At 49.0% G+C, this 20,457-nt stretch overlaps 8 protein-coding genes across 8 annotated transcripts; 4 read left to right on the top strand and 4 right to left on the bottom strand.

Annotated features, from left to right (window-relative positions):
• Positions 1 to 52: 52 nt before the first annotated feature.
• On the top strand, positions 53 to 1,555 carry N7533_010019 (uncharacterized protein; the record flags this gene model as incomplete). Its single annotated transcript, XM_057106669.1, has 4 exons — positions 53 to 90; positions 181 to 1,007; positions 1,069 to 1,438; positions 1,525 to 1,555. The coding sequence occupies 4 exons, from the start codon at positions 53 to 55 to the stop codon at positions 1,553 to 1,555; spliced, it is 1,266 nt and encodes a 421-aa protein (XP_056955886.1).
• Positions 1,556 to 2,856: 1,301 nt separating this feature from the next.
• On the top strand, positions 2,857 to 4,652 carry N7533_010018 (uncharacterized protein; the record flags this gene model as incomplete). Its single annotated transcript, XM_057106668.1, has 4 exons — positions 2,857 to 2,920; positions 2,985 to 3,167; positions 3,241 to 3,794; positions 3,852 to 4,652. 4 exons carry the CDS (start codon positions 2,857 to 2,859, stop codon positions 4,650 to 4,652), a joined length of 1,602 nt encoding a protein of 533 aa, XP_056955885.1.
• Positions 4,653 to 6,782: 2,130 nt separating this feature from the next.
• On the top strand, positions 6,783 to 7,829 carry N7533_010017 (sterol desaturase family protein; the record flags this gene model as incomplete). The annotated part of the gene is made up of 1 exon (XM_057106667.1): positions 6,783 to 7,829. The coding sequence occupies one exon, from the start codon at positions 6,783 to 6,785 to the stop codon at positions 7,827 to 7,829; it is 1,047 nt and encodes a 348-aa protein (XP_056955884.1).
• Positions 7,830 to 8,362: 533 nt separating this feature from the next.
• N7533_010016 (uncharacterized protein) lies at positions 8,363 to 9,202 on the bottom strand (the record flags this gene model as incomplete). Its single annotated transcript, XM_057106666.1, is given in 2 exon segments — positions 8,363 to 9,010; positions 9,029 to 9,202. 2 exon segments carry the CDS (start codon positions 9,200 to 9,202, stop codon positions 8,363 to 8,365), a joined length of 822 nt encoding a protein of 273 aa, XP_056955883.1.
• A 462-nt stretch (positions 9,203 to 9,664) lies between these two features.
• Positions 9,665 to 11,409, bottom strand: N7533_010015 (uncharacterized protein; the record flags this gene model as incomplete). The annotated part of the gene is made up of 3 exons (XM_057106665.1): positions 9,665 to 10,060; positions 10,119 to 10,691; positions 10,777 to 11,409. The coding sequence occupies 3 exons, from the start codon at positions 11,407 to 11,409 to the stop codon at positions 9,665 to 9,667; spliced, it is 1,602 nt and encodes a 533-aa protein (XP_056955882.1).
• Positions 11,410 to 12,458: 1,049 nt separating this feature from the next.
• On the bottom strand, positions 12,459 to 14,022 carry N7533_010014 (Hsp70 family protein; the record flags this gene model as incomplete). The annotated part of the gene is made up of 4 exons (XM_057106664.1): positions 12,459 to 12,602; positions 12,628 to 12,992; positions 13,160 to 13,885; positions 13,950 to 14,022. 4 exons carry the CDS (start codon positions 14,020 to 14,022, stop codon positions 12,459 to 12,461), a joined length of 1,308 nt encoding a protein of 435 aa, XP_056955881.1.
• Positions 14,023 to 14,981: 959 nt separating this feature from the next.
• Positions 14,982 to 16,518, top strand: N7533_010013 (uncharacterized protein; the record flags this gene model as incomplete). The annotated part of the gene is made up of 3 exons (XM_057106663.1): positions 14,982 to 15,047; positions 15,105 to 15,810; positions 15,887 to 16,518. The coding sequence occupies 3 exons, from the start codon at positions 14,982 to 14,984 to the stop codon at positions 16,516 to 16,518; spliced, it is 1,404 nt and encodes a 467-aa protein (XP_056955880.1).
• Positions 16,519 to 17,307: 789 nt separating this feature from the next.
• Positions 17,308 to 20,297, bottom strand: N7533_010012 (uncharacterized protein; the record flags this gene model as incomplete). Its single annotated transcript, XM_057106662.1, has 3 exons — positions 17,308 to 17,349; positions 17,419 to 19,702; positions 19,753 to 20,297. The coding sequence occupies 3 exons, from the start codon at positions 20,295 to 20,297 to the stop codon at positions 17,308 to 17,310; spliced, it is 2,871 nt and encodes a 956-aa protein (XP_056955879.1).
• Between the last annotated feature and the right edge of the window lie 160 nt (positions 20,298 to 20,457).

Here is a 20,457-nt window from a genome sequence, read left to right as displayed (position 1 = left end):
TGTCCAAGATCTGTGTCTCAAGTTGCACATTCCCTTGACGCTGGACCACACGATGCCTTCCGCTTTGAACCAGTCCTCCAGCAGCCCGCTGTAAGTGTCAATATCTTCTACATAACGAGCCTTCAAGAACGCTTTGTCGGGCCTTTAAACATTGCTATTACATGGCTGAACTCCCAGCAGTTCTCTTAAGGTCATCGGCCACAATGCGGGAACATCCATGGACGGGGTCGACCTCGTCCATGTCCATTTCACCCAGGACGGCCCGACAACGCCATTAAAGATGCAGCTCCTGCACTATGGAGAATACCCGATGCCTAAAAAGCTTAAGGCAAGAGTCATGAGGCTCATTAAGGAGAACACCACGACGCCCGAGGAATTGGCCATTGTCAACATCCAGCTGGGTGAGGTCATTACCAAAGCCGTCAATTGGTTCGCGGAGAAGAACAATTTCAGCGTGACAACGGACATCGACCTGATCGGTGGCCAGGGCCAGACGATCTGGCACCTACCGCTGCCAGAGCTCTTTGAGGGCAACCAAATCCGTGCACATCTCGACATGGCTGAGATCGCCATCATAGCCGCTAGCACGGGCGTCACCTCGCTTGGCAATTTTCGGGTGTCAGAGATGGCTCTCGGCCGGCAAGGCTGCCCACTATTCGCGGCTCTCGACTCCCTCCTCCTGAGCCACCCGACGCTCAACCGCGCTGTGCAGAATATCGGCGGCATCGCGAACTTTTCGATCTTACCCCGAGGCGCCGTCGAAGAGTGTTACGATTTCGATACGGGCCCTGGCAACGTCTTTATCGACGCGGCTGTGCGGTACTTCACCGGCGGTCAACAGGAATATGACAAGGATGGTGCCATGGGCCAGAAGGGCAGGGTTGACCAGTCTGTTGTAGATAAAGTGCTCCAGGGGCCGTACTTCGTGCATGATATACCCAAGACTACTGGCCGAGAGACGTTTGGGGATCGGATGGCGGAAGATATCTGCGATGAGATGCTGGCCCGTAAGTCTGGCTACTTCAATTGAGACAGCGTTTTCGGCTGACAAAAGAGGTGGCCTTGCAGGCGGAGCTACCCCAGAGGACTGTGTCGCCACCATAACTCGCATCACAGCCAAGTCCCTCGCCGATGCCTACGAACGCTGGGGTCCGCCAGGGGGCGTAGACGAGATCTACATGGGTGGCGGTGGATCGTATAACCCCAACATCATCAACTACCTGAAGCAGCGCTTGCCCCACACTCGCATCGTCCCCATTTCCGAGATTGGGATACCTATCGGCGCGAAAGAAGCTCTTGGCTTTGCGCTACTGACTCTCGAGTGCTTCGTCGGACGACCTATGATTGTGCCCAAGAGGACCGAATCGGACCGTCCGGGGTGGTGGGCCAGATCCAGCCGGGCAAGAACATGCACCGCATCCGACAGCATGTTGCTCAGGTGAGTTGAACATTACTGCATTCCCCTCCCTTCTTAGAGCTATCCAGGCACCGTGCTGGATAACCTGACACTGACATCGACGGCAGTTTTGGGGAGACTTTCCTGAGGAGCATGTGAAATGCACAACAGAGATGATTCTTCTCCCTTCTCAGTGCAACACATAGCATACCGTGAGGGGAGTTCACTCATTGATGATGCCTCAGGCGTACATCCGGTGTTGAAATACAGCAGGATAAGGGGATCCCAGGAGGCAGGAGATACTATCTCCCGCCAAGATTTAGTCATGTATTTGAGCCTCATCCAAATTGCCAGCTAGGGGCCTTATAGAAATTCAGACCTGTTATCTCATTGGTGCACCCGTATGATCCACTCCGCTCTCGTTCCGTTATCCGGCAGTTTCCCTTGGTGCCTCAGGCACCCCTGCGGGTGCTTCCCCTTTCTGTTTTCTGCTTTCCCTTTTGTTCTGTTCTCTCGAGATAGCTTCATATCAGCTTTTTCTCTTTTTTTCTCTCTTCCGTTTCCTCGTACTACACAGTAGTCCTCGTCAGAGATCGTTGATCTGGCTTCCTTTCCTGCTTCTCCTGAGATCCGTGATCTCGTCACTTCGGCTACGATAATAGCTGCTCTCAACGGAATAGAAGGAAATAGCGATTATTAAATTCTTTTTTTTCTTCTGTTACCATTCCGGTAACTAACTGTCAATACGAGGCCACCAGATCTTGTCGGAACCGGCGAAATTTGGTAATGCCTAGTAGAGAGTGTGAAGAGTCGAGTCTGACATCCTCGATAGTATAATCTCTACTTACTCCTTAAGAAATCTGGGCCGTAAGCATTGACAGATGTCTAAAGGACGAGGTGCTTTTATACAGCAGGATGAAATGTAACCTATACTCTTGGGGAAGACAGATAGGGACTCCCTAATATCCTGCCACTGGCCCATCCCGATCCCGGCATCGTGTGCGCCATCCGGGGTGCAGCGACGCACATAGACGGAGGCACGAGACAACTAGGAGGTGCACAAGGATCTATCAACTATTTATTCTTCGAACATACACATGCCAGTCGAAACAAGGAGATGACCGCTAATACTATGTGTAAAGAAGAAGATCATTTATTTGAATTTCGTGTTAAATGCGAAGATTGAAATGGTGCAGTGATTTGTAAGCCATCCTGGGATGGGATTTGAAGCCCGTCGCTAACCATGGACTTTCTCATGCCTTCGGACTAACCCAACCATTTTTTCTTTCGCCGCGGACCAGAACACCAAAGCTGGTCCGCGCATCAGTTCGATTCTCTCCTAGGAGGATCCAAGAAAGTGTGCATGCACTATTTTTGAGACAACGACTGGATTGATCCGTGCCCGTAATATATAACACACTCCAATCGGTGGAACTGCACCACCACCCTAGCACTCCGCAATGCCGCCTTTTCGGGAACCCATGTCGAAACAAGTGCGAGGCCCTAGCTCGAGATCAAAATTAGGTAGGCATCGAGACATAAAATGCTATTGTCTTTCATAACAGGGACGCTGACGTTTGATGTCAAGCCTGCGAGCAGTGTCGCAAGAGCCACGTCAAGTGTGATCAGTCGCGGCCTTGTGCTTTATGCAAGCGACGAGGGATTAAGTGTTTTTCACACCAAGAAGCTATTTTCACCGCGCTCGAGTTCAAAGCACCCGTGGCTGGCCTGTTAGAAGACTTTGTCTCCTCAAAGACTGTAGAAGGTCCAGGTTAGCAACACCCACCCGACGGTTGCTATCACCGCGAGAAACAACCATGGGTCTAACGCCTTCTGAGTAACAGCGACCTTTGTGGATGAAACGCAAGGGGTCTCCGACCTATACGAGGTCATAAGAGCGAGCGACGAGGCCTCGAGCGTCTCATCATACCAGCATCCGTCGCCACGGCCTGCACTATCCGGCCACGCTACCCCCATCACGGATCCCACTGACGCCTTTTTCCTCTGGCGATACGTCGAATTCATCGGCCCGCGCTTCGACATGTTCGACGATGCACCGCGATATTTCTCGACAGTCGTGCCGCAGCTCGCTCTAAACGACACGCTTGTCCTGCTAGCCTGTGTCGCCGTTGCAGCCCGCCAGTACTCCCTCGTCAATGACCAACAGCAACAAAATCACGAGCAGGCTTTGACATACTACAACGCTGCTATCAATCTGCTGTCCAAGCGGCTACAGAATAGCAGGCCAGACCCTGCGGTATTTTCGAGCTGTCTGCTTATAGCTCACTGTGAGATGGTCGAGAGCAAGGCCACGGACTGGGGCCTGCACCTCAAGGGGACGGGAAATCTTCTCAGGATGCATAGCTGGCATGGGATGAGCGGCGGTTTGGCACAGGCTGTATGTCCTGTTCTTCATGCTGTGATTATGTTGGCTAACTTGAATATTCATATACAGTCATTCTGGATTTACTGCAGGATGATTATCCTTGCCTCTCTCTGTGCTGGCAAGCCGGCAGCATTAGAACCGAAAGAGTGGCTCCCTGGGGGTGTATTCCCCGATCCCGCCACGTGGACGCTCGAATCGTGGCAGAAAAAGGTTGTTTTTCTCCTCGGGATGGTTCACGATTTCTGGAGTCGCACGCCCGTCGGCCTCGACGAACACGCCGTGAAACTTCACGCTGCCCGATGGAAGGAACTTGAAGCTGAGCTGGTGCGCCACCAGAGCCGAGCGCCAGCCGTGTGCTCACCTCTCAGTATTCTACCTCCGAATGGAGAGGACAATCCCTTCCAGCTGGTGCGTTACTTAAACGGTCCCGTATCCGCAGCATGGCAAATGCTGCACACTGCGTTTCTCATTCTCACTATTTGCACGCCTTGCTCGCAGGCGAGTCGCCTCCCAGTGCTCTCTAGCCCCAACGTGACTCACCGAGCACAGACATACGCACGCCAGATTGTTGCCAACTCGCTGGGGAATCGATGCTCCATCGCATGGGCGAATGCCGTCCAACTCCTTACAATTGCGGGTCAGTGTCTCGTGGTAGAGCCACAGCGGAATGCATGCGTCCGCATTCTGCAAGAGATTCAGCAACAAACGGGCTGGAACACGCGGGCAAGCATCAATAGACTTGGCGCAGCGTGGGAGAATAGTTGGAGGTATGAGTCAGGGGTGAGGCACTCGGCGGTCGGACAAGTAGATGCTGGGAAGCTGCTGTATCATATTTGGCTTGGTGACGAGAGAAGTCCAGAAAATATTTAGTGGCTCTAGGATTAAAATCATATGATCAGTAATAATTACCTTGATCAAGCGCCAATATCTAGGTAGAGGCGCCTATGTACTCCTATCAATCATTTATCATTTACGGCTTAGTCTCAATCTCATCCTGACCCTGATTCCGCTCCAGCTCCAAACCTGAGCCATAGACAGTTCCTGAGCTATAAAAGAGAGTTAGCAATCAATAATTGAAACATGCAACACTGTAAGCACTCACCATTCCATAGTTTTGCATAGATTCCATCATGGTCAAGTAGTTCACGGCCCGTCTCTGCTACGTGACCTTCCTTGAGCACCAGGATCACATAAGAACTGGTCAAATTGTCACCCCTATGACAAATATTAATAAAGCCCCGGGATAGGTTCCCAAGGATATGCTAATACTCCCAGGAGTAAATTTAGTATAGAGAATCTTAATATTTTGGGTTTACTTCCACTTAATATTACTAGAATAGTATAAAGACAAAGACAACAAAACAGTTTAAGTTAAGTTAGAGATGATCACTGACAGGTTATCTGCTCGATATCTAATAAGAATAAAATAATTTACATAGTTTATCTAGTCATATATCTGCCTAGATAGTTCTCCCAAGTCAGGTATATGTTAGGAGAACAGAGAATACTCCTAGGAGTATCAAGTCTTAATAGGTTCAACTATTTATTTAAAAAAAAATTAATTAAGTATATTCTGTTTGTAAAGGGAAAGATCACTAGTCAGTGACAACTTTACAAAGCTAATTCTAGTAAAGTGATCAAGCTAGTATATTATGTTTTAATAAGCCCGCTTACTCAGGCCACCTGAGTTGTAAAAGCTTAGTAAGTGACCTACAATTAATCAGATCAGGGTCAGTGATCAGATCATGGTGCTCAGGGCAGGCTCACTGAGCAAATCAGGGTACTTCGATCAGGCTCAGTAAGTAATCAGTTTGATTACATAATAATCACTGATCAGCTCAGGCCGGTCAGGGGCGTGCTCAATTCTACTCAGGGAGCAAAAGCGGCGAGGGGGTGAGCACTTAAAACGAAAAGGGAAAGCCAAGAGTTGCCAGACATTTTCCTATCCATATGTATACTCCGTGTGAAGCGCAGCCGCGTTGGTTAGGCTAATCCGAATACGGATCCACTAGACCGGATACGGAAACAATTTGCCGGACCAGTGAGTGTCGGAGCATTGACCTGGTGTTGACTGGTGATATAATTACTTATTCGGAAACAAGAATGAGGGCGAGAGTGTGTGCTCTGTACGGAGTACTAAAATTGAATCAAAGTTAGCATGTGGCGTGGCATGATATTCGACAGTTTACGCAGGAAGTATACAATAACTTTTGGCTCAGTAGTTGGTAGTAGTACACCGTAGATTGTATTTGAATAAGCCTCCCAACATTTTCGGCCATCACATGAATAAAGCAGATCTAATCAGGTTGTGTTACTTGATGGCATCAATATCAACAAATACCCAATCGCCAATTATTGAGTATTGAGATTGTGTGACCTTCAAACGTGGGGGGGACCTGCAGATCAGGTGACTGTCAGGGGCACATGTCTGTATTCTGCGCGAGCTCCGGCAGGCATCGATGTAAACCATCGACACTTTTGGGTATGCAGCACGTCGTCTATCGGGGCTAGATAGGGCCATAGCGATTTTCGACCAATGCCGAGCCAGCGAGGGCGATCATAGACTGCGGGGTTTACTCATGGTGCCATCATGCCCACCATCCTGCCGTCTAGCCTTTAGGCTACTCCGGGGTCGCCCGATCGACGATGGGGAACAGCGTGGATGAGGGATCCATCACTAAGTCGCGGGCGCTAATAACGTTTGAGATTGTTGGGACATATGCGACACTACCAAGATTAGAGATCGACGTCATGCTCAGCCATGCTCAGCCATGTTCGCATGCTGCAGACCCCGAGGCTCATTTTTGTGGGAGTGTGGGTACTATGTCTTCACATGCACGGCACCGCGCCGAACAACTGGGGCGAAGGGTGGATCGACAAAAGCCAAAGGTCCCCTTTTAAAACACCCACGCCACCCCCGGACTCTGGGCCTTTGAGGGGAAGTTGAAAATTTACATCTCCAGCTCTTCGGTCGACCCTTTACGTTGCTCCTTGCTCGCCATGAGTGTTCAGCGCAATCCCAAGGACTCGATGAAGTCCACCTGGCGGCTTCAGGCCCGCTCAGAGTGGACTCTCTTCCACTGGTTCTACGAATTACTAGGCATCCACCCAGAGCATCTCGACGCAGACGTTCCTGTACATCTGAAAGAGGATGCCGTTCCTTACGTTCCAGATTGGTCCATGCACCGCTGGGTTCTCACACATGCGGCTATTCCGCTCCTCATCCACCACGCCTACGTCCAATACACCGGCCAAAATTTCGGCATGCTAGGCGCTTTCATTCTCTATAGTATCGCTTTCAAGGCGATCGCCATCCACGAACTCCACGTCCTCCGCCGACTGGGCCATATTCACGGCTTTCTCGACGGCGACAAGCATGCCCGTGATGGCGTCCCCGATATTGGCGTCGCCAAAGTCGTCCGCTCATTGATGTCCACTTCGACTTTCCGGCCCATGTTCACCGTCATGCTTGCCTACAGCGTCGCCCTACCCCCATCAACGATGAGTTTCTTCTGGTTGCCTATAGAGGCTGGTCTATATGGCATCATCCTCGATTTCTGGTTCTACTGGTACCACCGCCTGATGCACGACGTCGGCAGCCTCTGGCAATACCACCGCACCCACCACCTGACCAAGCACCCGAACCCACTTCTGACGCTGTATGCCGATCTGGAGCAGGAGTTCTTTGATATCGCCGGCATCCCGCTGATGACCTTTTTCACGATGCGATTCATGGGAATGCCGATGGGATTTTACGAGTGGTGGATCGGCCATCAGTACGTCGTGTTCGCCGAACTCGCTGGCCACAGTGGCCTGCGTCTCCACGCTACTCCTCCTTCGACCTTCAGCTTCGTGCTTCGGTGGTTCGATGCTGAGCTCGTTATCGAGGACCACGATTTACACCACCGGAAGGGCTGGAAGCAGAGCTACAACTACGGCAAGCAGACCCGTCTCTGGGACCGTATCTTCGGTACCTGCTGTGATCGGATTGAGTCCGTGCCGAATAATGTTGACTACGTCAACCAATCACCCATGCCGCTATACTAAATGGATGTGATGGATATTTATATTCAGCCTTTTTATCTCGCTTTCCTTGCACATACTCTTTTCGGTGAAGTGCGATTGGAGCGGCGTCTATTTTTCTCTCTTTTCGATCTGGCCTATAAATACGTGATACCATGCTAGATAGTTTATGTTAAACGCCAATGAATGAATGATCTTGAATCTGAGCAAGTGGCCAGGGGTCAAACCGACGTATGCTTGACATATTCCAAGATTGCGAGCTGGAGGTTGCTTTGATGCCCACCTGGGCAGTTGTGACTCTGTAGTACACTTGGTTAGAACCTACTGGGTCTATATCGAAATGTCCAGGTGGATACCTTAGGTAGGTATCTCTTTGTAGGTTCGGTGGTACTGAAAACTTGAAGTGTAGATCGAACCAGGGTACGGGAATTTTCCTTTGAGATTGCGTCAGGATAGCAACTTTTGAGCAGAGATGAGTTGGGTCGCTGGCCAATACAGCCGATCTGAAAATATCCATGGGTAGCGAAGATATAATGAGAATGACACCGCCAGAAGAATCAAAATGAAAGACTCACAACCAGGTCGAACTTCTTCTTAGACCCATCAGAGAATGTTAGGCAAGTTGATCGGGTAAAGTTTCCTCCTGTGGGCAGTTTCAGCCGCTCATTCAGCAAGACGCGTACTTTGAGCTCATCACGCAGTGTAGTTAAGACGTAGTCCTGAAGTCGGCTGCCAAAGCGATTCAGAAGTTGACCACGAGAATGGACCAGTGTCACTTCTTTGGTAGTAAAGAAGTCTTTGATATCGCTTGCAAGCTGGACACCCACAGCACCACCGCCAACAACAGCAATCCTCCGACTCTTCTCAATAGTCTGCTGCTTGCCCTGGAGCTCTCGACAAGCTTCACTGCGTTTATTGCATGATAAATTTGCAGGCAATGGCTGCGTTGACCCCGTGGCAAAAGCGAGACATGCGTAGTCTATCCTCTCGCCAGATGCCAGCAAGACCTGAGAATCTGTCATGGCGATAGCCTCGTCTTGGATACGAGTGAGGGTATCCAAAGGAGCACCCTTTGCAATGAAATTATATGGAATGAAAGCCCTCTGCTCGTGTCCCTTCAAGACAGAGTATCGTGGGAAATTGAAGATGTAGTTGAAGTGCGAGTGCTTCTCAATCCACACGACTTTGTAACCGGTTGGCAACGTCTCGGTCAAGCGTCACACGAGCTCGGTGCCTGGAAATGATCCTCCCAACACGATAATACTCTTCGCGTCTGGTGTGTTTCTCCATGTCCAGCTATGACCGTAGGCAGCAACTCGACGGATGGCAGCACGTCCCAAGTAGGGGCCAACCACGGCAAGTGCTTTGGTGATGAATCTGGCTTTGTCGAATACCATCGTGTAATATTTCGTGAGCTCTGTGTCGTGGAATTTGAGATGAACAGGGACAGGAAGAGAGACAAGACAATATGGGAGGAGAGGGAAGGAAGGGAAAGAGGGAACCTTCGGCACCGAGGACTGGCTATCTAGGTACTAGTACCTACAAAAGATCATCTTCACTCCAGCTCCACTAAAAAGCACCTCTGGGACGGCCTTCTTATTCTGACCCCATACTCATGTACCATAAGTTGACTCAAGCCGTGTTCCGAGCACAGTACAATCATCGATACTAGACTTTGGTTGTCTTGATTATCTTCCAAGGTTGATATATAGGAGAATATCCCATTAGTCTTTAGATAAAGGAATCAAGTTCTACCCTAAGGTAGTGTCTGCTAACTTCAATCAATCGAATTTAATGAATTCTTGGAATAAAAGCTCGAAAAGAACCTTTGTTTCAAGGTTTACATACTAGTTTTACGGTCAATGACTCGAAATTGACGAAGATTCTCCATGCTCGGACATCAAGCGCTCCAACTGATCAACCGACTGTTGAACTTCTTCCTGGCTAGGAAGATTGACGACGAAAAAGTAGAGGATGTCCTCTTGTAAGAGCCTTTTGACAGTGCCCTGGCGACGTTTCCTTTTCTCTCGAGGACCTCTGGCTGGCCGGCCGCGGGCAACACGTCTATCATTTCGTCTTTCGCGTCTTGCCTTTCGGCGAGCTTTCCTTCTGGGCACGGGATTAACGGCCCCGCCAGTCAAGAGTGCGACCAGAGATCCACTATTGGCGGGGTGGTTGGGGTCGCTGTATCGTGATCGGAATTGGGACTGCCATGTTGATTGTGAAGCCCGAGAGTGGTCGTCATTTTCGGCTTCCTATAGATTGCTGTAGTTAGCAAAAGATGGGATCAATAGGGACAACATAAAGTCTCACATGAAACGCCTGCCCTCTGCGATCAAAGTAGTCTTGGACCCACGAGCTTGCATGCTTGAATTTATCACCCATGCTAGCCTCCTTTCCGTTATCTTGGTCCCTGACTGCCTGTTCTACAACCCGATCTAAATCGGGATAGATGAGTTCAGCAGCTTCGGAAAGTTCAAACTCTCCATCGATCCGACCGCTGGCGAGTCGGATATTGCTCATTTTCTGCTTCGTTTTGGACAAATTTGGATCCGGATTGCTGTACTTCGCGGCCACTTCGTCGATATTAAGCTTTTTACTCGTAAATATTGTTTGGCCTAAAGTAGTCGAGAGCTTTTGCAATGCGCCTTTTTGTTCGCCTGGGATTGATTCTTTGAATGACATGATCATACCAAATAGCCCGCGGGGAATGAGAACATCTTCGTTGAATTTGTCAAGGAATGTATTCCGGCGTGATCGTGATTGAAGTTCTCTGGCTGTTCCAGCCGCTGTGGCCACGATGGGACTGATAATCTGGGCTGCTAATTCAGGAACGAAGCCGATCACATTTGCAGCCATATAGACAACATCAATCCATTTATCGGACTGCAGAAATAGTCAGTGATATATCCGTAAATGATTTTGAGGCACAGGAGTGTTTGGGTGCGTCAATGGATTGTCTGTTATTCACCTTGCTTGTCTTCTCCCAGTCCACGAGAAACTGTAAAAAAAGCTCTTGACTGACACCGCAGTCAGCGAGAACAGGAGAATAGGCCCGCACAAAGCCATATTGCTTCTTTCTGGGTCGACGTTGTGGGATAATAACGGGACAGGTGAGCTTTTGAACTGGTTGCGGCGGACCGGCCATCTGCACAAGCCCGCGTATCATTTGCTCCTCTCTCATCATTCGATCACCTTCCAAACTGCCTGTTGACAGAGTCTCAGACTCCTCATATTTTGGAGGTCTGACCCGCTCTGCCATTTCATCGAGCTCCCACTCAGCTTCATCTTGTTCAAAGGCATCGTGGTGGTCTGAATCCGAGCTGTCGCTCTCCGAGTCATACCCGGCCTCGGCCGCTTTGGATTGATTCTTCTCGTCAGGGCCGGCTAGATCGTGCTGGGCATATACGCTGCGAGAAGATTCCCCATAGCCATTTTGATTAATCGAATCGCCATAGGCAGGTGGAGCATCTTGTGGATCATGTGCTGCAGATGAGGAAGATGGTTGAGCAGAAGATGGCTCTCGTGATCCTGAGCGAACAGCCTGGATAGCCTCTGATGTGAACCCAATACCGGCGCCGATTAATTTGACAAGCTTTCCCATGGCGACAAAATTATGAATAGGAAAGAGAGGTTCGGCCCCGGAACAAGGGAAGAGTAAGCTTATATGCTCAGCTTCGTCCCCACATTAATGATTGGCCATCCCCACCCGCGTGCTGGTTACCGCTCTTGGACAACATGAAAGTCTAGATCTCGATAGGCATCAAGTAATTATGATCTATACTATTGAAGTATCTGGCTATTAGACTGTATGGGTATATATCAAGCATAACAAAAAAGAGACTGGTAGACTTGATTGATAGTAGAAAATTCTCTAAAAACGCATACGAAAACTCCATTCGCCGATCAACTCCTGCGAGGCCCACGCAGAGAAGTGTAATTCTCTGTTTTGAGCATCAAAAATGCATCTGATCCAAATTTCCAATTCGTAGAAGATACGGCCGCCGATTACCCGGTACCCAAATTGGGTAAGATCGAGGGACAAGAGGCTCGCAGGGATAAAGCCAACAAGCGCCACATCTATTTATTTAGCAGCAGTTAGCAACGTGATCGTCACCAGGTCATAGTTATTTAGTAAAAGCAGGGCATACCATCAGGCTCAACCGTATCTGGTGGTTTCTCCTGCCCACAAGAATAGACAGGAACAAATATCATTCTAGGCTCATCCTCCCGGAAAAACTTAGAATACTTCCAATCGTAGGATCCTCCCTGCGGGTATGTTCCATGGCCCTAAAATAACTCTGCGTTGGCGGTCTTCTTTCAAATGAACTTTGAAGTCTTGTGAAATAGACTTAGCTTACCTTGTGTACAATCCAATCAATGCGCTTGCCATTTGATTGACCATTCAAACACCCCGTATTCAAATTCTGGGGAGATGCCAATCCATAATGTTCCGGAATTTCAAGCCTCGCGGGGTGATTTTCATGTAGCCCATGTACCCCTTGTAGCTCTTGTAGCCCATGTAGCCCATGTAGCGCTGAGCCATAAGAAACGGCCATGATCCTTTGAAAATGTTAGTACAGTAATATTCTCACATTATGATAGGGTATTTAAACTTGAATGGGGAATGGATAACTAGTAGTCACGGTATACTCACGGGTCAATCGCCATAGGTACCATCACACATAGCTTCTGCGATGATTCCAAAGCCTGGCGGATTACTCTTTGAACGTAAGTCGAAGATCCTAGACCGCCGACAAGGACAATTTTCTGGAGTGCAATTATGAGCCGTTTGATCTGAATATAATCCGTGAGCACATACATTTATCACTGGAGAGCCATACTCCAAGTTCGCAACCTTGATCTGTGAATTTATCAAACGAATGATGTTGAAAATGACTGGATCAAATAGAGACCGTACGTCATCATATCTCAGGTAAAATTCGAAAGCACTCGAGTTATAGTATCGGGGATCGCATGTCGCCCTGCCTCTTCTTACCTGAAGAGGCAACTTGAAGCAATGATACGGTAGCCCTTCGTCAAAATCTCTTTTCAGCTTTTCAAAACTGTCCATAAATATGCTTCCTGGTGCAATAAGATGGTTGAGATGTCCAAATGCATCTGGCATGTGCTTCTTCATAAGGCTGAAGAGTCGATTGTCAATGGCCACACCGCCACACTTTGCCCCTGTATAAAATCAGTTTCCCTTCCAACAAAATGAAGGAAAGGAATTGGATGAACTCATTTACCTTCCCTAGATGAGATCCTTGAAAGACTGATAGGTGTAGAATTTGTGACTAGATATGTTGTGATATCCTTATTTGTAATAATTGGTCAGCTGGCAATTAAATTACTTTGTTTCGGTGGAATCTCCATCCATGGATCATGCCCAAATGGCAGGTAGTGAAACATCATGATATACCATGAGAGGTAAAGACTCACCACGGTTCCACCGCCACAGTCGCAAATCAAAATCCCATCCCCAGTCTTGAATTCGCCCTGTAGACTTTGGCAAATAGCCTTTGAGGCAGCCTCTGGCTCTGACAGTACTGTGAGCGTATCGTGGTTTCTCCTGAACCACCAAGCACGCTTCACCGCCCATTCGCTCAATTCTTGGGCTTTTTTGGACCAGGAAGCCGGGGTGGTGAACTGGAGATGAACAGAAGCAAAGTCAAAGTTGATATCTGGTCTCTCTTTGAGATGGCCCCGCGTAAATTCTAGCACATGGCCAAGGTAGTCAAGGATAACTTTCTCAGGATCTTGACAATCCACAGAGCGGAAAGCCGGGTGAAGATCACCTTTCAAAGCAGTGCTCATAAGTACTTCATCGTCGAACTCACCCAATCCTGTATGTTCCTCTAGCAAAAGCTTCGTCCAGAAGTAGGAGTTCATGCCAGGGTTTATGCCAAAGCCCCAATGCGTTGACCTCATGGAGAAACTTGGGTTGTCCACAGGAAAGGCAATCCTTGATGGGACCTTTATAGCATCAACTCGAGTTTCATTGCTTGATGGCCAATTGGTGAGGTAGTGAGAACTTTCCTCGATACTTTTCCCCCTCGGTACAATCATGATCCATATCGCTAAGTTTGTTTGACTTGGTTAGCTAAGGCCCTAGTATATCCCGTAGTTTCCTTCGTAACATACCTGTGCCCGTGGTTCCATAGTCGAGTCCGATTATGACGTGGTCCACCGCAGTATCAAGTTGGGTTAAGTTCATGGTGCAAACGATAGTTTATTGCACAAAGTTGATCTTCTCCTGATGCATGAATGTAAAAGACGTGTGATATTTTCTTGTAGTACAACTGGAGTACTTTTTATACTTATTGACCTGCTACAAAGTACAGAGACATTCAATTAGTTGAGCTTGAATTTGCCGTGCCTGGCATCTTCCCGAGACAAATTCTTTTTGAGAGACCTTATGGTTTTCACTCCAAGTCTGCCAGAGAGTATTTTGATTCCAAGGCTTCCTCGGAGGACGGAGTCTTCCCTCCTAACCACGATAGAAACCCTCGCGAGTCTGATATTGTCCATAACTTAACTAGTAAATTTTGCGAAATTGGGCAGCTACTGTTACCTCTGTCATGTAGTAGTATACTAGGGGCCAAATGCTTTCTCGGGCTAACAGTCCTGAACAGTCCCGATTCGCAGATACCTACACGGCACGGACAAATTTGACCAATCAAAATTAATTCAGTGCGCCATATTGCAGAAGTCATAATGATCTTTGAAATGAGCTCAGAATCTGTCTGAAGAATACCACGTCTCAGTTTTCATACGGAAGACAGCCGCGGCCCCCACTGGACGACTTGCACTTGCTACCGCTATTACTTCCGTGGCTATACAGAAGGGAAGGCACTAGAAGAAGAGCAAATATTCACGGGCGGAGTGGAGAACTGAGACAATCGGAGCGATAAATCAAAGAAACAGACGAGACACATGATACGAGATCGCTGTTGCCAAGCCAGAATTCAAGACAAAGAGTGCAATCCTTTCAACACACCGCTGAAAGGAAAGACCAAAGACACGATCATGGAAAAGGGGAAATCTCACTTTTCTTCTACTTCGGATATCTGGATGGTATACTGTTTCCAACTCTTTGCCTCCGCCTCAATCATTCAATCATCGATTTTCTTCTGACAAATCACCTGTCACATACCGTTCATAGCTACATGAGTCATGGCACGTCGCAAAGCAAAGGTGCCTTCCAAGGCAAAGAAAATGGGTAAAAAGGCCTCATATGGAGTGAGAAGTTTTGTTTTGAACCCCGAAGTCAAAGCCACGAGCTAATGCACAGAATAGGACTTAGATGCGGATCAGTTGGGGCTACGCTACAAATCACCACCACCGTTGGATGTATCCTCCCCTGAAATCGATTTAGGAAACGGCTGGAAGATACCCAAAAAAAGAAAGAAAGATCATAACCCGGATGATGGGGACGAGAAAACCATTACGGAGCCAGATGACAAGATAATGGTGAATCCGAAGGAGTATGTCAACAGGTTGGAGAACAAAGTCGAAGAGCAAAATGGACTTCTAGAAAGCATGGAGAGACAAATCCAGGATCTCCTGCACAACAATTATAATACTCTCGTCGACACCTGGTTTTTAAAGGAAGCTAGTCCACCCGAAGTCCCTTCGAGTGCATGGCCAGACAGGCTAGGCCACAAGATACAAACGTTCGACAACTGGGCATTCAGTAGTGCTATCGTGGGCATTGATAAGTGGAAGGATGTTCCCAGTGAAACGAAAAAGGTGACCATCGCCAGACTCAAGGGATGGGTTGTTCCGGGAGACTTCGATGAGATCGTATCGCGAATGCCTCCTAACTTTCGGACGAGGGCCCTGATGCACTTTGTTCGAATGCTAATGCTCAAAGAATGCCTCGAACTGTTCTTCGAAAATGGCGCATTCTGGTACATGAAAGGGGCCACTGGGGATGATTGCGACGAGACTGGTACATGGGCCCCTTCCTCGCTCCCCGGAATATATGATATGTTCCGCAAAGGTCAGCCTCTCGCATTCAAGATACCCTTTTTGCTGCTCTGAGTCATGCTAATAATATATCAATTACTTTCTCTTAGTGGATGGCAAAATGGCTGCCCATTGGAAAGGTGTGACAACACGGCTTTTAAACGTGAAGTGGGAGGGAGAGTTCGGCTATCGGGACCCTACACCCGTGAAAGAGATCGTGAATATTCGAGCCGCAAAGGCCAGACAGTTTGCTCAAGCGAGATTGGCGGACAAGCACTTCACGAATTTACTTAGAGGAGACCTGCAAGACGAATTGAAAGAGTCGTTCTGTCGAGACTGGGAGAGCATGGCTCATCTATCGATGGAGATGTCAAAGACGGCAGCGACTCTTTCATGGCGAACCCTGGAAGATGGCCCAACCATTCATGAAACGGCCATTCCACCTCAATTCTATCGTCGGTCTCTGGACGTCGAAGGTGCACATTCGCATAAGCTATGTAATAACGGCTCAAGACTCGATAAACGCCCTATAATTGCGATTCTTAGTCCGGCCTTCGGACAATTTGGAGGAATACGCTCAGCAAGAGAAGTCTATACGATTAAAAAAGCAGAAGCTATCATCGATGACCCTCTAGGAATGCCTGGAGATTGGGGCTCCGATGATGAAGAGGCTGAGGCAGCATGGCAAAAGAGTCTACCAGGACATAGGAGGAATAAGAAGAGAAACACGATGACGACTTAGGAAGATGATACTACTTCAAGTATCCCTTCCAACAAGGCTCAGGAAAAAAATAAGAGAAGAAAGAGCTGAACGATCTTTCAACCTTGGCTTTCGGTTATTGCTTTCAAGGATTTAATGCCAGTAACTTTTTACCTTTTCGTCTCTTTTCTTATGTATCTTCCTTCAAGATGTTATGCCTGACCACTCAATTTCATTATTCGATCCTATTTCAAGTTATTTTCGGCAGTTCATTCTTTCCTGGCTTTATTACGTGTCCTGGTAGTTTATTCTTAATGGTTTTGCGTTGTTTTGGGGGGGGGATGGCCGATTCCATCAAATTTTGCACATGAGTTTCAATGCCCAGGTGGCTCCTTGAAGTACCTGGGTAGACCTGTTTAAGTCAAAGGATTCGATAGCTACTTGCCATGGATAAGCGCCAAATTTTGTTGAATCAATTGGGTTCAGTTTGCACGAATAAAAATTGAGAAGCCCGGAGATCATCACCAGCGTAGGTCTCAAGGTGCCAGGGTGGTTTATAAGTTGCACAAAAACTCCCCACAGCCTGCGTAGATCTTCCAGCAAGACTATCTACCTGCGTACTTGTATATAGTAGTACTAGAAAGGTCTCAACTTGAAGGGTTTGGATCTTCAAGTTCTGTGCATGTACTAGTACGGCAGCAACTAGTAACAGATTTTCTATGTGGTCATAAAGAACCAGACAAAACGTAGAGAACTAAATGAAATGGTGCTATAGGTTACATTCTTAATATCAGCGAAACAGGTATATGCATCTCAAACATTTCTATGGGATTAAGTAGCTTTCCAGAGCAAGTTGACTTGCTTTTTCCGGGCCTGTAAAATATGCGATTAGCGTTGAAAAAAGACGACAAGGGGGGATAGAGAGAGCAGAAGGATACTTACAACTGGGGCCAAAAAGATGACACCGCCAGTCAATGCCACTACGGTCAAGACTAACTGCAATTTAGAGAAGCTCTTGCCCAAAACATCGAATGCCTGGCTGGGGGTAGCGCGAGTTCCAAAGATGTCGCCACCGTATGCAAGGACCAGGCTGGTGCTCTCTAGTAGTGTGGGACGAGAAAGTACATCCTTGATACCAGCGACATCACGTGTATGCGTGAGGTACCATTTTCCATCGAAGTCAAGGAATGGTGCGTAGCGGAAGAGTCCCTCTTCAGCCTCGGCAGAAGTTGGGTCCCGGTCAACGGGGCGGCGAGGGTCCAGAACAGGACGGGGGATGCCAACGATGGAGTTGGAAGATGGCAGAGTGCAGAGAAGCTGGCGGGTGGTAATGCCTTGGCGGGTCTGGGTCACAGTCATGTGGGAGATGGGCTCTGTGATCATGAATGATTGAGAGACAACATGGGGAAGGGGAAGGCTCTCGGCACCGCTGCTGTGCAGACTGGTGTAGTTCCCGGCCGCGTCCAGGGGACCACGGTCGTTCGCAATGGAGGACTCGTAGAGCTCAGAAATGACAAGCTGATAACCCTTGGCGGAAGATTCGCCAATGGCATCTCCGAAGAATGAGTATGCGAACCAATTCTCAGACATCACAGACGAAATAGGCTGTGTAGGATCCACGCCAGCTTGGGTCGCTGAGTGAAGGACTCTACCAGAGACGCCATCTAGAAGGTAAAGACCGGCAACATGATCCTTCTCATTGACAGCTGTCACAAGTACCAGATTCGGACTGAGATACTTGTAGAGGACAGACCGGTTTCCGAGAACCTTACCAATCGATGCAACAGGGTCATGCGCGGGCCGAGCAGTCGCCTTGACGACCTTTTGACCCGACGGCGGAACAAACTCCCATACAGGCGTCTTGTTATCACTCTCGATCCAGCCAAGGACCCGACCGTTGACACTGGTGGTAACCAAGAACCCTGTAATATCGTTGAATGGAGTAACAGGGCTGCCGTCCTCTCTGATACCCACGCCACCGAGGCGAACAAGCGAAGACCCATCTGACACAACAAAGTTGGCAATGGACTGAACCTTTGTACCTTCCAGTGCGGTATGGGTGGAGGTTTTTCCTGTCGAGGCATTGACTGACACATAACTACCGTCACTGAGATCAATGATAACTTGCCCCGGACGAGCCGTGATATCTTTCACGTCCCATGCCTGCTCCGATGCCTGGACACTCCAGATCACTGCGCCTTGTCGGCCAGTGTCAAGAGCATAAACTCGTCCACTGCGGGTGGCCACGATGACGGGTTTCGCGACTCCGAAGCTATCCAAGTTGGTGACTTCATCAGACAACACACTACTGACGATGCGCTGCGGTAGTGCCTTGAGCCAATCGGGCAGGTGCTGGAGGTCACGCACATGACGCTTGACACGGTGAATGTAAGCGCCATGAATGCTATCATGTCCCTCAACTTCCAGCTCATGAGCAAGGTCTTCTTTTTCTTCAGCTTCGACCCATGTGGCAGCAACAGCGTCAATCAAGGCCTCAGGGCGAGTCCACTCGATCTGGCCATTTCGAATCAATTGCCAATCTCCGGAATCCCGCAGAACAACGGCTCGAACAGCCACAGATTTGCCCTTCGCAACCACCTCAGCTACTGCAGCCTGAGCATAATCGGCAGATGAGGCATCCACATTCCAACGCCCGATGATACCGTGCGAGGCGGAAGAGACAACAACAACCTCCGAGTCCGTGACGCGTGTGAAGTAGACGTTGGCATCGATACTGCTAGTGGCGATCACAGATTGGCCCTGCAGGTAAGGCAGCTGGTAAGCCTTGGTTACAGCTGCTGACTTCAGGTCCACATGGTAGACCTCCGCCCATGCCCCGGAGCCAGTCTTATAGTGAACCAAGAAGTGTGGAAGGGAGTTCAGCTTGTGAGGAGCATGGACTGTGATTTGGCGTATTTCCTCGCCGGAAGTGTTATCAATGGCGAGTGAGCTGATTTGCTTTGAGCCAATAACATTGATTTTGAGGGACTTGTGCGCTTTATCGGTCCAGACAATCAATGGCGACGCAGTGTTGGCCCCAGCGAAAAGGACGGATTCGGGCCCCGTGATATCACCTTCGGTGTTCAAAACCTGTTGGCTAGTTTGACGACCGGTGATGGGATCGAGTGCAGTAACCTTGATCTTTGAACTCTTCAACAGACCCGATTGAAGCGAAATGTAGAAAACCTCGGTGGGGGAAGACGAGACCTGGAACGGAATATCTCCGCTGGAGACCAAAGTTAGCAGCGCCAGAGTACGGGGCAAGCGGGGACGAACCTTTCATCGATATATTCCCACTTCACAGCACCCGAATCACCATCAAATCGTCTGACGGAGCCGAAGCTTTTGCCAGAAATCAGCGCAAGCGTGTCTCTAGTGTCAGATGTCGCTGTGACATCCTCCAATTCCAGAAGCTCGATGTCAGCAACGTTGTTGCCGTCAAATTGCTGATCCCAAATCAATTTTCCATCTTGAGCACTCCAAGATGAGATGTAGTCTCCTGCTGCACCAACAACAGCGTTGTTTCCATCCAGGCCACGCAAGAGACCGGCTCCTCCAGCCGGAGAATCCGATCGGGAGATGTTGTGTCGCCAAACCAGCGCGCCATCACGGGGGTTGACTGCGCCCAGGATCAACTTGTCGGATAACGTGTAGAGGAGCGATGCGTTGGAGGCCGAGGAAGGTTTGAGGAAGAAGGTCGAATCGGAGGAGGGGGCACCGAGGAGGGCGTGATGGAAGTCAATGTGATTGACTTCGTCGGAAAATATGGCTACCGCGGGCGATATGCACGCAGCGGCCAGAAGCGCCGCCTGAAGTCGCATGTTGGTGGACGAGCGACAAGCAGGGGGAGGAGAGGTGGAAGTAGAGGGTGGTGTTGACGACAGCTCTGGGCGGAGATGGAGATGGCGACGAGACGTCCCCGGACCCGTCGCAGCTAGGCGGACAGGGAACACATTCTTTTACTCCACATTCAACTCAACC

The sequence above is a fragment of the Penicillium manginii genome, assembly GCF_028828005.1.
Source record: "Penicillium manginii strain IBT 31320 chromosome Unknown utg000007l:1.0-2284322.0:1.0-2285126.0, whole genome shotgun sequence".
Lineage (NCBI taxonomy): Eukaryota > Fungi > Ascomycota > Eurotiomycetes > Eurotiales > Aspergillaceae > Penicillium > Penicillium manginii.
The sequence above is the reverse complement of the archived record's forward strand: the minus strand, read 5'-3'. Positions and strand labels throughout refer to the sequence as shown.